The 16,651-nt window shown below is 40.3% G+C and overlaps 1 protein-coding gene across 4 annotated transcripts in view; it reads left to right on the top strand.

The window, feature by feature from the left end:
* Positions 1-14,304, top strand: part of GOLM1 (golgi membrane protein 1) — a 74,739-nt gene extending 60,435 nt beyond the window's left edge. For 3 of the 4 annotated variants that reach the window (XM_081279402.1, XM_081279399.1, XM_081279400.1), the window contains 4 exons: positions 5,724-5,880; positions 6,493-6,738; positions 9,339-9,449; positions 12,701-14,304. In XM_081279402.1, the coding sequence (XP_081135528.1) occupies positions 5,724-5,880; positions 6,493-6,738; positions 9,339-9,449; positions 12,701-12,777 (591 nt within the window). In that variant the 3' untranslated portion in view covers positions 12,778-14,304. The remainder of the gene's footprint in view (positions 1-5,723; positions 5,881-6,492; positions 6,739-9,338; positions 9,450-12,700) is intronic. The other variant, XM_081279401.1, reaches the window with a different exon arrangement.
* Positions 14,305-16,651: the final 2,347 nt, after the last annotated feature.

Below are 16,651 nucleotides of genomic sequence, written 5' to 3'. Positions count from 1 at the left end.
CTGTGGTTTGAAAATGATATGCCTGGGCTGGGGATGTGGCTCAAGCGGTGCGCGCTCACCTGGCATGCGTGCGGCCCAGGTTCGATCCTCAGCACCACATACAAACAAAGATGTTGTGTCCGCCGAAAACTAAAAAAATAAATAAAAAATTCTCTCTCTCTCTCTCTCTCTCTCTCTCTCTCTCAAAAATAAAAAAAAAGAAAGAAAAATGATATGCCTATATAGGTTTCTTGTCATTTACCAGTTTTTGTGTGTGTGTGTTCGCTGAGCTTCCTGGATTTGGTGTCTGACATTAATTTGAGGAATTAAATTATTGTTTCAAATATTTTTTCCTCTGCCTTTCTCTCTTTCTTCTCGTTCTTATATTTCCATTACACATGTTAAACCTTTCATGGTAGTCCAGCAGTACTTGGATACTGTGCTTGTTGTTTTTAGTCTTTGTTCCCTTTTCAGTTTGGGAAGTTAAATATCCTCAAACTCCCCGCTGACCAGCAGACTGATGCAGGAACCAAGGCCCTGGCCACGACCACCCTGCCAACCAGCAGACCCATGCTGGAGCCTAGGCCTACCCAACCTCCATCTTGGGACACTACAGCCATCGCCATAGCCCTCCCCACGCAGTAGCCTCCACCTTGGACAACAGATAGGGACTAGAGGCAGCTGCATCTCCAAATAAGCAGCCCACCCTTTTAGCCCCATCTCTGAAAGTGGTTACATCCATCATGGGACACCCCCACTGCTATATTGAGTTACCTACACTAGCCCACCCTTTTAGCCCCATCTCTGAAAGTGGTTACATCCATCATGGGACACCCCCACTGCTATATTGAGTTACCTACACTATTGCCACAACCACCTTTAGTTGCAATAGGCATCCATCATGGGACACAAGCCAGGGACAGGAAGCCAAACACCAAGGTGAGATACAGGTAATCTGCAGGGACACTACAAGATTATAGGATAGAAACTGTAATACCACAGATCTGCACTACAAGAAAGGAAGATACACAGACAACATGAAAAAACAAGGAAAGAAAGTGTCCCAAACAAACTAAGATACTACAATAGTAGAATCCATGAACAGCACAGTTGATGAAAGGAGTTCAGAATGTACATAATTAAAATGATCTACAAATTAAAGAATGACCTAAGTGAGCAAATACAGGCAAAAATTAATTACTCCAACAAAGAGATAAGGGCAAATACAGGTAGCAAAAGATTACTTCAAGAAAGAAAGATACTGAAAGAAAGAAAAAAAAACCCAACAATCAGAAATCCTTGAAATGAAGGAAACAATAAATGAAAGAAAAAACTCTACAGAAAGTATCACCAACAGACTAGATCACTTGGAAGACAGGTAGGTAATGAAAGCAGAATATACAGCCTTGAAAATAAAGTTGACCACAGCGAAGATGATAAAAAATCATGAGTAGAACATCCAAGAATTATGGGATAGCATCAAAAGACCAAATCTAAGAATTATTGTGATAGAGGAAGGCACAGAGATTCAAACCAAAGGAATGCACAATCTCTTCAATGAAATAATATCAGAAAATTTCCCAACATGAAGAATGAATTGGAAAATCAAATACAAGAGGCTTACAGGACACCAAATGTACAAAATTACAACAGATCTACACCAAGGCACATTATAATGAAAATGCCTAGTGTACAGAATGAGGATACAATTTTAAAGGCCACAAGAAAGAGGAATCAGATAACATATAGAGGGACCAATTCAGATCCCAGCAGATTTTTCAACCCAGACCCTCTAAGCCAGGAGATCTTGGAACAACATAATACCAAGCTCTGAAAGAAAATGGATGCCAACCAAGAATCTTGTATCCAGCAAAATTAAGCTTCAGATTTGATGATGAAATAAAAACCTCTCATGTAAAAAAGAATTTACAGTGAGAAAGCCTACACTACAGAGCATTCTCAAGCAAAATATTCCAGGAGGAAGAAATGAAAAACAACTATGAAAATCAGCAAAGGGAGGAGTTTCACTATAGGGAAAGCCAATCAAAGGAGAAGCCAAGTCAAGTTAAAAACCAAAATGTCTGGGAATACAAATCATATTTCATTAATAACCCTGAATGTGAATGGCCTAAACTCATCAACTAAGACACAGACTGACAGATTGTATTAAAAGAAAAAGACCCAACAATCTGTTGCCTTCAAGAGACTCATCTCACAGGAAAAGACATCCACAGACTGAAGATAAAAGGATGAGAAAAAACATACCACTCACATGGATCACGTAAATACGCAGGGACTTCCATCCTCATATCAGATATATCCACTTTACTAAAGCTAGTAAAAAGGGATAAAGAAGGACATTTGTACTGCTTAAGGGATTCATACATCAACAAGACATAATAATCATAAATATCTATGCCCCAGATAATGGGGCATCCATGTATATCAAACAAACCCTTCTCAACTACAAGAACCAAATAGACACAGCACAATAAACTGGGTGACTTTAACACACCCCTTTTACCACTGGATAGATCTTCCAAACAAAAACTAAACAAACTATAGAATTCAATAATACAATCAATATGTTGGACTTAACTGACATATATAGAATATTCCATCCATCAACTAGTGAATACACTTTCTTCTCAGCAGCAAATGGATCCTTCTCCAAAATAGACCATATATTATTCCACAAAGCAAGTCTTAGCAAATACAAAAAAATACAGATACTACCCGACCAAAATGGAATGAAATTAGAAATCAACAAAATAAAAAATGGAAGTTACTCAATCACCTGGGGACTAAACAGTACACTTTTGAATGAGGCATGGATAACAGAATACATCTGAGAGGAGATTAAAAAAATCCTTAGAGGTAAATGAGAACTCTCACACAACTTATCAAAATCTTTGGAACACTATAAAGGTAGTGCTAAGAGGAAAGTTCATTGCATTAAACTCATTCGTTGAAAGAAGGAAAAAGTCAACAAATAAATGAGTTGACATTACATCTCAAAGCCCTAGAAAAAGAAGACCAAACCAACACCAAAAGTAGTAGAAGACAGGAAATAATTAAAATCAGGGCAGAAATTAATGAAATTGAAATGAAAGAATTCAAAAAATTGACAATAAAAATTGGTTTTTTGAAAAAAAAAAACAAGTAAATTGACAAACCCTTAGCCACCCTGATGAAAAGGAGGAGAGAAAATATTTAAATTATTAAAATTCATGATGAAAAGGGAAATATCATGACAGACACTATATTGAAATACAGAAGACAATTAGAAACTATTTTGAAAATTTATACTCCAGTAAAATAGAAAACCTCAAAGATACCAACAAACTTCTAGAGGGGTATGATCAACTCAAACTGAGTCAAGAGGACACACACAATTTAAACAGATCAATGTCAAGCAAGGAAATAAGAAGACACCGTGAAAAGCCTACCTACCAAGAAAGCCTGGGACCAGACAGATTCACAGCTGAGATCTACAAGACTAAAAAGGAGAATTAATACCAGTGCTCCTCAGATTATTCCATGAAATAGAAAAGGAGGGAACCCTAGGATCATCCTGATACCAAAACCAGCCAGAGACACATCAAGGAAAGAAAATTGTGGAGCAATATCCCTGATAAACATTGATGGGAAAATTCTTAATAAAATTCTGGCAAATCACATACAAAAACATATAAAAAAAATAGTGCACCCTGATCAAGTGGGGTTCATTCCAGGGATGCAAAGTTGGTTCAACATACATAAATCAATAAATAAAACTCATCACATCAATATACTTAAAGATAAGAACCATAATTATCAAGATGCAGAGAAAGCATTTGACAGAATCCAGCACCCTTTCATGTTTATGTTCATCATTTCATGTTTCATGAGGTGGACATCATTACCTTAGGTACATGTGTGACTGCATATGTGGTGCGATGCTCTATCAGGTAGAGAAATGAAAATTTGTGCTACAGTTGTGTACAGTGAATCAAAATGCATTCTGCTGTCATACATACCTAATTAAAATAAATAAATTTTAAAAATCCTCTCAAACTCGGGTTTTTTCCTTGACTGTGTCGGTATTAATGAGCCCATAAAAGACATTCTTCCAATTTTGTTAGCATTTTTATTATTATTTTGTGGTGCTGCAGGGATGGAACCTGGGGCCTGGGGCCTGGCACCTGCTGGGCAAGCACTCTCTCACTGAGCTACTTCCCCAGCTCTTCTTCATTTTTTGAGTTCTAGCATTTCTTGTGTTTTCCATCTCTCTGCCACACTGCCTGTCTTTCTCCTTGCCTGTTGTGTGCTTTATCCACCAAAGGATCAGCATATTACTTGGATTTGTTTTAGATTCCTGGTCTGGTAATGCTACCCTCTCTGCCGTGTTTGCTTCTCACACTTGCTCCCTTCAGATTGAGTTTATTTCCCTGTAGAATGCCTTCCAGGTTTTTCTTGGTGCTGGACATGATATATTGGGTAAAAGGGACTGCTGTAAATAGGCCCTTAGTAATGTTATTGGTGAGGTGTGATGGAGGGGAGGCATTTCTGTAGTCCTGTGAGGTCTCACTCAGTGAGCCTCTGCCTCTGTGCTGGGAACTTTACATATGCTTCCCAGAACCCAGCACCCCCACGTGGGTCAGGATGACTGACATGGGCAGTAGTCAGCCTCTGATAATAAATAGCACAGTAACTTAGAGTGAACCTTGTGAAGGGACATTGAGTGCTCTGGCTTATTTTTGAATGGTTCCTTTCTACCTTCCACTACCAGAAGCCTTCTCTGGTGTTCATTTTGGGAATTGATTGAGCTCCTGGAGGTCGTGACTTGGACCCGCCAGAGTGGCTACCCTCAAGCCTGTCACACCGAGCCTCCGGCAGTTCATGATCACAGTTCCGGTTCCCTGCCTCTGCACGGGTTTCCACGTCTCTGCCCTGGTCAGCCGTGACTCTGTGTTCAGCTCTCCATTCTGAAGTCTTAGGGGCAGGGCTTTGCTTTGTGCCCTCACCTCTTTTGTGACAAGATTTGAGGGGACTTGATGGCTTTCCAGTCTGTTCAGCTTTTTACTTGTAAGGACCAAGTGATGACCTCGCTCCTTACACAACCCACTAGAAACCAGAAGTCTGTCTTGATAGGGGTGTCTGGAAGTGTCAGTGTCCCTCCCTGTGCTGCGTTCAGCCGGCTCCCATGCTGTGTTCTTGTTCTCATTTTCTCAAAGTATATTTCTAATTTGGCTTACGATTTGTGTGATCCCGTTGGTTACTGGAAATGCCTTAATACCTGCACATTTGTGAATTTCTCAGATTTCTTTCTGTTACTGATTTATGGCCTCATTCTGTATGATGGCAAAACCTTCTTTCTACCTGCTCTGTGTGAGTGCAGTCACTTAGACCCTTGAGGCTTGCTTTATGGCCCTCTTGGGGAGTTTTCCATGTGTACTTGAGAAGAATGTAAATTTTTCTCTTGGGTTGACATATGTTTGTTTGGTCTAGTTGGTCTGTTGTACTGTTCATGTCTTTTTTCCTGTTCAGTGTGGAAAATTAGGCAAGTGCTTTTCGGAGGACCTGAACTTAACCTATCTTCTGATTTATGCCTCATGACAGCAGGATCATGGTAGACTGTGGTATTTCTCAGGGTTTCCTGTGTCCTCGTTTGTGGGAAGGGTGTGTTGTGCATTGCTTTCATGAGATTCTCATAAGGTTTCTGGTCCCAGATCCTACCCTGGCTGTCCTGTGCTCCATTTCAGCCCCAGGCTCTCGGTGAATCTGAGCCCGGACTGCAGGAAGCAGGCCTGCCACAGACACAGGTGCTGCAAGGGAAGGGAAACGTGCCAGGCAAAGGCAAGTCCCAGACACCAGCCCCCAGTTTAGAGGTTTTGGATTTGAAGAGACGAGGTAAGCAAGGTAAGCAGAGCCTGGCAATGTAACCAGTAGTGGCAGCTCCTGTTCTCCTACTGCATATGGATATTCTGAGGGGCAGAGTGTGTGGCTAGAGCCAGCCACTGAGCTCAGTAATGGGGCTGACAGGTGCAGGTTTCTCTCTGGGCACTTGGAATTGGGGCCACAGGGCTTCTCTGTCTTGCTGACATCTTATCGTTATAAATTTAGTGCCTTGTTCTTTGGCAGCTGTATAAGTAAAGGTCCTTTTATTGAGGACACCAGTGGGACTGTAGGATTAAAGGACTGTAAGATGAAAAGCTCTGGCTCTCAAGAGTCTCTAACAGACATGATCATAACACAGCAGCGCCTCCTCCAGGACTTGTAGGTTGTAGAGATAATTTAGTCCAGATTACTTTGCTAAACAACGTCTCTTCCTCATACTGAAGATGAACTGTGGCACAGAGAGGTCTGTTAGGGAAGTCGTAAAAATAAGCTCCCCAGCTGCCCCCCAGTATAGAGCTCACCCTGTCCCCATTTCTCAGAAACACTCTGGGAATTGAATGGCCCCAGATTTGGGGGTTTTTGTTTATTTTGTTAAAATTTAGTGTTGGTGAACTAACTGTATTCTGTGCACAGAGGAAACCAACGAGATTCAGGTTGTCAGTGAGGAGGAACCTCAGAGAGACAGCCTGCTACTGCTGCCACCCCAGGAACCAAGCCACGAACAGGGTGTGGAAGACAAACCTGTGGGTGGAAGAGGCTTTGTGGGAGCAGAACTCAGCCAAACTCCACAGGCGCCAGAAAATCAGGAGGGTGAAGACCCTGAGCGTGACCAACTCGTTATTCGAGATGGGCAGGAGGAACAGGACGCTGCCAAGGAAGGTGAGAGGCTCCATGGGTCACCCGTGAGCTTTTCATACGCTCAGCCCTCTTGATCTCACTCTCAACACTGGATGCGTCCTGTTGAATTTTTCCAAATGCAATTCAAGATTTGGTAGTTCCTCCTTTGTTTATTATTCATTATAAAGTGGGAGGCAAGAAGAGTAGCAGTGTACACTACAGCACTTCAAGTTTCAGACACAATGTTAACAGGAAGTCGAGGAGACTTTGTAGGTATTTGACCTGGAGGTGGGTGCTTAACAGAGTAAATTCAGCTGCAGGCAGGAGGACCACCCACAGGCCTGTCTCTGTATCTCTACTTCATGTGGTGTACTGTACAGACAGTACTGGTGAATGACTCAAGGAAGTAAGGACTGCGAGAGTTAGTGCAGTTAGAGTTAGTTGAGTACTGAAAAAGAGCCACATGAATCCTGCCTTTTTTGTTTCCTAAGAAATAAAGAGTGGGGCTGGGTATGGTGGTGCATACCTATAATCCCAAAGATTAGAGAGGCTGAGGCCAAGTTTGAGGACAGCCCCAACAATTTAGCAGGACCCTCTCTCAAAATAAAAAGGGTTGAGGATATGTAGCTCCAGTGGTAGAACCCCTGAGTTCAATCCCTAGTACTGTTAAAAAAAAGAAAGAAAGAAAGAAAGAAAAAAGAAAAGAGTTGGAATGAGATCAACTGAATTATTATTTCAGTGCCTTGAAGTTGTGGAAAATTTCCATTCCACCTTAGCCAGGAACACTAATGAAGACATGAAACCTGTTTTCTGGTATAAACCAAATAACAGAAGTTGGGAATGTGTTCATTTGTAGAAGTCACCCTGATTACTAATTAAATCTCATTTTCACCTCTGTTTCTCTTTTGGAAGAACGTGTCCTCCCAAGTTCCAATTAAAGAATTTATTTATTTATTTTGAGGCACCAGGGATTGAACTCAGGGATACTCTCAACTACTGAGCCACATCCCCAACCATATTTTGTATTTTATTTAGAGACAGGGTCTCACTGAGACACTTTTGCTGAGGCTCACTATCCTCCTGCCTCAGCTTCCTGAGCCACTGGGATTACTGGTGTGTGCCACTGTGCCTGGCCTAAAGAATTGTATTTTATCACCCTCTCGCTAAAGGCATCACTGCTTAGCGAGATGCCTTTACATTCCCTGCTTTACATACCTGCCCAGCCATAAGATGCTCATGTTGGGAGGGTGGTAGGGAAAACACATACTGTTGGATTATCCTATGACTCTCAAGTGTCAGATCATTGAGCACAAAGTTTTTTTAAAAAATATTTATTTTTTAGTTGTAGTTGGACACAATAACTGTATTTTATTTATTTTTATGTAGTGCTGAGGATCAAAGCCAGGGCCTCGCATGTGCTAGGCGAGCGCTCTACCACTGAGCCACAACCCCAGCCCCTGAGCACAAAGTTTTAAGAGTTAAAGGCCTATGTGGCTTTTTAACTGCACCTGTTTCCAGATGCAGTTGTGATGGTTTCTTCTGAAGAAAAAACCTACAGTATATGCTAGTATGTGCTTTGCTTCCATCAGGCAGTGAGTACAGAGAAACAACGAAAGCAGATTTTCCAGGCATGTTTAAAAAAAATGGTTTGCTTACCTATATAAAAAAATAAACGGTTAGAGGGGCTGGGGTTGTGGCTCAGAGGTAGAGTGCTTGCCTAGCATGCATGAAGCACTGGATTCAATCCTCAGTACCACATAAAAATAAAATAAAAAGATATTGTGTCCACCTACAACTAAAAAATAAATACTAAAAAAAATAAATGGTTTAAAAAGTTAAACCCTTTGAATGGGTCTCTTGAATGTATTTTGCCTTGGTCTTCTTTTCTGGCCACTCTTCTGTCTAGGGATGAACATGGTATTGAATGATCCAATTCTGTATGGACAGTTATCCTTTGATTCACAGTACTGACTCCATTCTAAGAAATGTTAAAACAACAGTGGTACTTTCCTTTAACCTAGAGAGAGATGATTGTTCCTTTAAAAATTTTTGGTTTACTTAGCTAGGTAGATCCCCCCTCCGCCCTTTTTTTTCTTTTTCTTTTTAATGACTTTATTTCATTTATTTTTTATTTTTTATGTGATGCTGAGGATCGAACCCAGGGTCTTGCACGTGCGAGGCAAGCGCTCTACTGCTGAGCCACACGCCAGCCCCCCTGTTTTTCTTTTTTGAGCAGTTTTGCTCTGTTACTGAGACCAGTCTCAAGCAGTCTTTCTGTCTCAGCCTTTTGAGTTGCTGGGACTACAGGCTAATGCCATTGCTCCTGGCTTCTCGCCATCCCCTACTTTGCAGTGCTGGGATCAAACCCATGCCTCTCTCATGTTAGGCAGACTGTTGTACCTACCACTGAGCTGTGTCTCCAGCTGCCAGGACCTTATTTTATATAGAATCAGAGCTTAGTGGAACATTCATAAGGACACTCCTACATGGCATTTGTACTAGAAGCAAACACCCTTTCCTGAGAGGTAACAAGGATCTGATTGTTAAGGATGACTGGGTAATCCACAGTATCCACGTCCTGGTGTTTCTGTGGCACCACAGGAGAAATAATGTAGCTTGTGTTTTATGTGTTGATTTTATAGGGAGAAACCAGCAGAGACTAGCGGATGATGACTACAACATGGATGAAAATGAGGCAGAATCCGAAACAGACAAGCAGGCAGCCCTTGCAGGGAATGACAAAAACTTGAATGGTAATAATGGTGGTGAGGGGACACCTTTCATTTCTCCTTTCTGGTCCTTCACTTTGTCCAACCAGTGTCAATAACACTGTAAGTAGTGAGTCATTTCAAGAAGACTATATTCTTAGAAGCCTTTAACACAGGGACAGTGGAGCAGGGCAAGGGCTAAGAAAGAAGCCCAAGATATCTGTTGGAGGATTTATTTTCAGTGACATTTAGGGAATTTCCCAACAAATGAAATGTCTGGTCACCCCTGATCAGTCTATACCTCTCATTTCTCTGCCATTCATTTCTCTTTTGGCTTACCCTGCTTTATACTGTTTTAAGTATGATAGCTGTAATACCTGCTAAGCCTAATTCCCAGGAAAGCTCAGCTAATGTCTCCTTGAATAATGCTTCTTTAGTTTAGTTTTGTACCAGGGGTTGAACACAGGGGCACTTAACCAGAAGCCACATTCCCAGACCTTTTTATTTTCTGAGACAGGGTCTAAGTTACTTTGGGTCTTGCTGAGTTACTGAGGTTGGCCTCTAACTTGCAGTCCTTCTGCCTCAGCCTCCCAAGCCACTGGGATTATAGGAGTGTGCTTCTTGTTTTTGATTCCTTTGCCTCTATTTTTTCCCTCATATTTTCTATCTCTGCCTCTCTGGGCTGTATATCGATTATTTCCTCAAAAACATCCTTCAAAAAAGAAAAATCTTTTTAAATGTTTTCAAGTTTTTCTTCCAGATTTTCCTTATCTGCTCTTTAATTCATGAGTTCTGTGGCAGATTCTCACCCATGGCACTTAGTTTCCTTATGTTTTAGGCTTTTTTCACTGTGAGCCACTAGTTTCCTTGGAACTTTATCCAAGGGAAGTCTGAAGACAGCTACACTCCTTGAGAAGGTAGTTTGCCAGTTGAAATAAGGGCACTAAAATTCATAACCTTTTAAGATAAACCCTCTATAGTTTCTTTGATGATGTAGGGTATTATGAATTCAGACTGTACGCCTGTGGTTATCTTGTTGGAAGTGGTCTCATTTAGACAGTAATCTTTCTTGATGTCCCATTTTCTTCACTGGTTTATTTACCATTACCTTTAAATTAGGGCTTTGAACTTTGGGGTTTCAGTTTTATGTGGAGGTTCCACCTTCAGTGGAATCCACGTTTTTGTACCCCTGCTCCTTTGGAAACTGAGGGAAGTCCAGTATCTTCAGACTTGAAGCAGAAATCTTTATGGTCACAGCCAGCTTGTTTATTACCTCCAGGAGTTGTTACTGTATTTGACTTCTGACCTTACAGAGGCTGTCTTATACCACCAAATGAACAGTGCATTATTTGTAATGTTTCATATTTTTAACATTTTTAACTTTTCAGAGAACTTAGATTTTAAGTTTATTTCTATATAGCCTTCATTAACTGCAATACAATTGTCCAAATAAAGAAGTTTTGATGCAGTGCTGTTATCTACTATGTAGACTTTCCTTAAATTATGTGGCTGTCCAACTAATATCCTTTTTTGTAGTTCAGTTGAATTAAGTACACTATAAACTCACACTTAAACCCCAGACCTTTTTAAACTAAACCGTTCAGTTGTCATTTCTCTTTTGTATCCTTTAACCTGGAACTGTTTCTGTATTTATTTCTTATTAACTCTGTTCATCTTTTTTGAAGTATAGTGTCCCAGGTGTTTGGTAGAAAGTCCATTTGGGATTGTCTAACCCCATAGTAATATTTTTGGAAAATGCCTTTCATACTTAGAGGGATGCCAATTGTTCAAGTTGGCAGAGTTGTTTTAGAGTTTCTAGAAATGAACTCCTAACTTGATTTTTAAATTATTTTCATGGACTACTTAGATAACCTTATGAGTGGGGAGAATTTTAAGCAAACACAGCTATCTCCATCTTTCTACTCTTTGTACTTCATTGACTCCACTGATGTCCTTTGATTTGTGAAGAGCCTGTTTCATGGTCTTGTCACACCCTTGTAATTGAGCCTAATGTGCTACTAAAGGTTTGGCTTTGCATTGAAGTCAGGTATTCTTTCATCCCTTACATCCAGGTGTCCTACTAAGGGTTGGACCTTGTGAAGAGGTAGGCAAGGTAAATGTTATGGTTTAGATGTAAGGTGTCCCTGAAAAGCTTACATGTGAGACAATGCAAGAACGTACAGAAATCAGTGAATTAATCCCCTGGTAGGGAATAACTGAGTGGTAATTGAAGTGGTAGGGTGTAGCTGGAGGAGGTGGGAATTGGGGTGTGGCTTTGGGGTATATATTTGTATCTAGCAAGTGGAGACCTTTCTCTGCTTTCTGATCATTAAATGAGCTGCTTCCTTTGGCCACATTCTTCTGCCATGATGTTCTGCCTCACCTTGAGCCCTGAGGAATGGCACCGGCCTTCTATGGACTAAGACTTCTGAAACCATGAGCCCTCAAAGAAAAGTTTCCTCCTTTAAAATTGTTCTAGTCAGATCTTTTAGTCACAGCAGCAAAAAAAGCTGACTAAAACAATAAAGTTTTCTTTCAGTCTTTTAAGATAGTTTTAGTGAAGAAATGTCCTCAACATCAGCTTCGGCATCATTTTAAGATCATGTCATTGAGTTTAAGACCTTGCTTGTCCCGAGAAAGTAGATGAAAAAGCCATTGGTTCCAACTTTATAAGACAGTATTAATTTAATATGGCAGTCATTTAATTCATTAAATTAACTTAAAAAAATTTTTTTTGTAGTTGTACACAATTACTTTATTTTATTTATTTTTATGTGGTGCTAAACCAGGGCCTTGCACGTGCAAGGCGAGGGTTCTACCGCTGAGCCACACCCCCAGCCCCTAAATTAACATTTTAATATGGAACATAGTTTATAAAACTTTGTGACTTTTATGTCCTTGAGTAAGACCTGTTGATGGAAGGCACATCAGTTCTGTATACAGCACTTTGAGTAACAAGTGGCCTGAAGCTGCAAGACTCCCAAGGCTCTTGGGAGGCAGTGTGGGCTGGTAAAGTGCACGTAAAGAAGTCATGCAGCACAGGAGGGCCATGGACTTATTTCAGTGTATTAAACCACTGCCAGGTTTTTAGATGTTGTAGCTTTTGTTTCATAGTACACTGTTGGCCATATACATCTGTTTATTGTCTTCTTGATTTGAAATGAAATGCCAAAGTACAACGTTGGTTTGGGAGATACAGTCCTCAGTTTATAGGAACTTAGTGAAATGGGATGTGCCCAGACTGATTTCTCAACATATTTAATATTAGAATATTATCCAACTTTTTTCCTTTTCAGTTTTTAATGCTGAAGACCAGAAGAGAGAGACCATAAATTTACTTGATCAGCATGAAAAGCAGAATCATACACTCTGAAACAAACTGGAATCTCATACATCACATCAAGACTGAAAAGAGATCACTACAAAATATTCACAAGTGACTGAGTACTCAAAACTGTGAAATGTACTAATTGTACATCTAAAGATGATTATTGTACAGTTTTACTTTCTGTAGGAAAATGGGATTAAGACAGTTTTTTGGGGGGGTACTTTTAAAGTGTCTGCACTAGAATGTCAAAATCTGTCAAACTTTTCTGGCTAATAGTTACTTCATTAGAAGATCAACACCAAAAGTAGAAAACAAGTTCTTCCAGTGTGGTGACACTAGCACCTCTTTATTCTTGAATCCAACTCTGCAGGAGAGTCCTTCTAAGATGAAAGAGAGATGGGTTGCACACAGAGAACTTCCTGGGTTCCCTCTGGAGTCCCCTTCTCACTGTGCCAAGTGTCAGTGCCAATCAGCCCCTATTTCTGTTCTCACTGGCACACACTGAAGGACTAGCTGATTGATTCAGACAATCAATGGTGAAGAGCTCTATTAACGAAAACAGTTTTAAACAAGCCTAAATACAACCATGTTTTGTGTGGTAATTTTGAAGACTACTCATATAAAACTGTCTTCTCTAATGTACAGGAGGCTACCAAGTGATTTATAATTTGAACTTGTTTGCTCTCTACTTTCTTTGCTTAATGTGTGTGGGCAAAGTGAAACCTTTTCCAGTAAGTATGTATTGTCAAGTAATGACTGAATTAGACTTAATAGAGCTGGCATTTGCATGCCCACAGCAGAGCTTGGACATACAGGTACTGCACTGAGGACAGATGTGCAGCTTCTTTATTACCCAAGTCAAAGAAAAAACTTGGTTGATGTTGAAGGACATAAATTGGAAATGTTTAGAAAGGTGAGAGAAATGCAGTAGTTGTTTTTGTCATAGTTTACACATTTAGCTCACAAAATGATTTGAAAATCAAAGGTTAATGAAATGACTTTAATCATAATTCAGTGATAATGCATTAAGTGTGAGTCAGTCAATACTATTGGTAAGCAGGCTCTTACCACTTGCCAATCACTGGCAAAGTCATGCTAATGACTTACTTTCAGTGACTCTTTCTAAAGGGTGAAATAGAAGAATTCACAGGATTTGAGATGCTTGGGCCTCAGGGGTCATTTGATTAACACCCTGATTTTGAGAGAGGAAAATTGGGCCCAAAAGTTTTGGGACTTCTACCTGGAGAGCTGGTCCATATTGCCCTGCAATCACCAAAGGCAGGGTCTCTGTGTGTTCTGTGACTGTCCCCAACTTGAATGTTACTCATATGTAATATCCTTTTATGCAGTCATTTAAGATTTGTCCATCCAGAAAGGGCAAACTGAAGAACAATGTGAAGGGAACCTTAGAAGACTTTATCTCAGTCCTTTTCCAACTTCCCTTTGTGTCTCGGGTCTTACGGCTGACATGAATTTGCTCTTGCTTTCTCACTTAGGAAAAAAAAAAATCTATTCATCTGTTTAATGTGCATAGAGTTGCTGAGAAATAAAAGTACTCTGCTCAACGTTTAAGACTGTGTTCATAACTTTCACTGTTTTTAGCTGTTTTCCTTTCACCCCCTACTAGATTCCTAAAGACTCAGCTTTCACCTTTTGGTTAAGGATACTGGGTTTGCCTTAAGTTAAAGCTTTAATGGAATTAGTCACTGTTTTATGACCAAGCTGCTTTCCCACATAACCTTAAGAGATATGCCAAAGGAAGAGTTCTGATGTAAGCCCCCCACCCCCAATTTCTCTCAACAATGTAGTGAAATAACAGTACTGGAACCTCCCTGATCTACCTTTTCACAGAAAACACATTCACCTAAGTCTTATGACTCACTCAATACAGCAGTGTTTTGGTTTTTTTTGAGAGTATTGTTTAAGAGTAGTTTTGAGAGTTTACCAAATGGTCTACACTTATATTTTCCTGTAAAGAACAATCTTGATGTAACAATCTCCTTGCTCTGGTTATGAGAGTTTATTCTATAAGTCAACGGGTGACATAAAGCACCATGCTGTCCTTGAAGGTTGACTAATGTTTTTGAGTTTTAAGCAGATGTTGTAGGTACTGCACCTTATTCGGGGAGCTGCTGCATAATATCATCATATGGTCCTCCAAAAGCTGACACTCATTTGTGTTGAAGTCAGTGTTCGAGGACTACAGTAAAAACCCTAGTGTGAATGCAAGTATCTCAGGTCATCTCAACTCTTCAGAAGTGAATATTTTAAACATGTGTCAGGTGTAGGATAACAAGGATAATGAATATGTTCAGTCATCCCAAGTTTTTATAGTCCCTCACTGCAGAAACAATTCTGATTCCCTGCTCTCCTTAGATTTGGAAGTATGTGATAAACCAATTTGTGTTTAAACCAATACTGCAAAGATCAGCCAAGGAACCACTTTCCATCATACTTTAACTTGCCAGACCTCCCAATTCTGCATCCCAGACATCCTGTGTTCTCACATCTTTGCTAAGTTCCAAGGTCCTAGTGACTTTCTTGCCTTCTTTAGTCAGTTCACTTTGATAGATTATTGCCATCAGGATGTCTTTTTACATCTTTTAAGAAACCTCACAAGCACATAAGTGAGAGCGCAAGTATCAATGACTAGATCTCACACTGTATGAAGTCTTAGGAAGATGGTTTTTTTAATCTCAAGTTTATGCTACAGTTAGGAAAATAAAGACAGTGATAAGGGGCAAGGCCTAATCATGAGAGGAAGGAGCCTTCCTGGGCTATCTTATTTTAGCGTAAACTTAAAGGATCTGTAGTACTGGCCAGAAGAGGCTTGAGAGTCTAGAGGAAGCCAAAGGCACAGGGCAGAAATGAAGTGGGAGTGGCAAAAGGGCCAAATAGGGCATTCCTAAGCAAAGATTAAGTCTTGAGACAGAGAATAGTGGATTTTAACTGAGTTGTAGGGCTTGCAGTTTGTGATGTTTTCCAGTCACCAAATCTTCCTAGAATAGAGTAGGGGAAAGTATAGATATTCCTCAAGCCCAGCTGAGTCAAGTCTTCCATTTCTTCACCTGACTCTGTGCTTCAACCTACTTTCCAGCCTCTGTCCCCCTTCAATCAAGAGTTCTCCCTAGTGTCACCGGTCACTTTCACTTGCCAGATCTGTGGGTCCAGGTTCATCCTTCTGCTACTGGTTTTACCTATGTGTGGCCCTGCATAATGCTTATCTTCCTGTTGCCATCTTTTTCCAGCACCCAGAAGCACAGCCAGAGAGGAACAAAAGAAGCAAGTGCTTCTTCCAAATCTTTTAAATAGGGTGCTCTTTGACTAATACTTAAGGGAATATATTATTTGTCAGAAAAATAAGCCATGTGAAAGAAAACAATAAAACAGACACAGCAATTTACCTAACAGTGGTATGGTGTGTTTAACGTGAGCTTTTTCCTGTAATCCTTAAACAACTGCAACCCCCAAAGCATTAATTTACATGTCTAGGGCCATGTGGTCTTCCATTCATCAATCACCTCAGATTACATTTTTCAGATTCAGGCAAAACTACTTGCCAACTTAATCAGGATATCCCAAAGATATCACAATCTCTAGAAAATCCTTATCCAAACTGGTCTCCTATCTACATAAGCAAAGGGCACCTCCCTCCATCTAGTTGCCAAAGCCAAAAAATTCTGAATCACCCCTGATTTCCACACAAACTCAGCCATTCATTTACCACTTCCTATTAGCCATACTCAAAATATTCAGATTCCATCCACTCTGCTCCACCCGCTTAACCACTCTTGAGTTAAAACAATTATTATGTAACCAACTTCCAATCATACTCCTTGAATCACTCTGAGGCAAGCAGATCTGATTTGGTCCCCTCACTTCCCTGCATAAAAGCCACCAAGGTTCTTGAGGAATTCCT

This window comes from Spermophilus citellus (assembly GCF_964194105.1).
Source record: "Spermophilus citellus genome assembly, chromosome: 2".
In the NCBI taxonomy this organism is placed as follows: Eukaryota; Metazoa; Chordata; class Mammalia; order Rodentia; family Sciuridae; genus Spermophilus; species Spermophilus citellus.
This window is presented reverse-complemented; position numbering and strand designations above follow the sequence as displayed.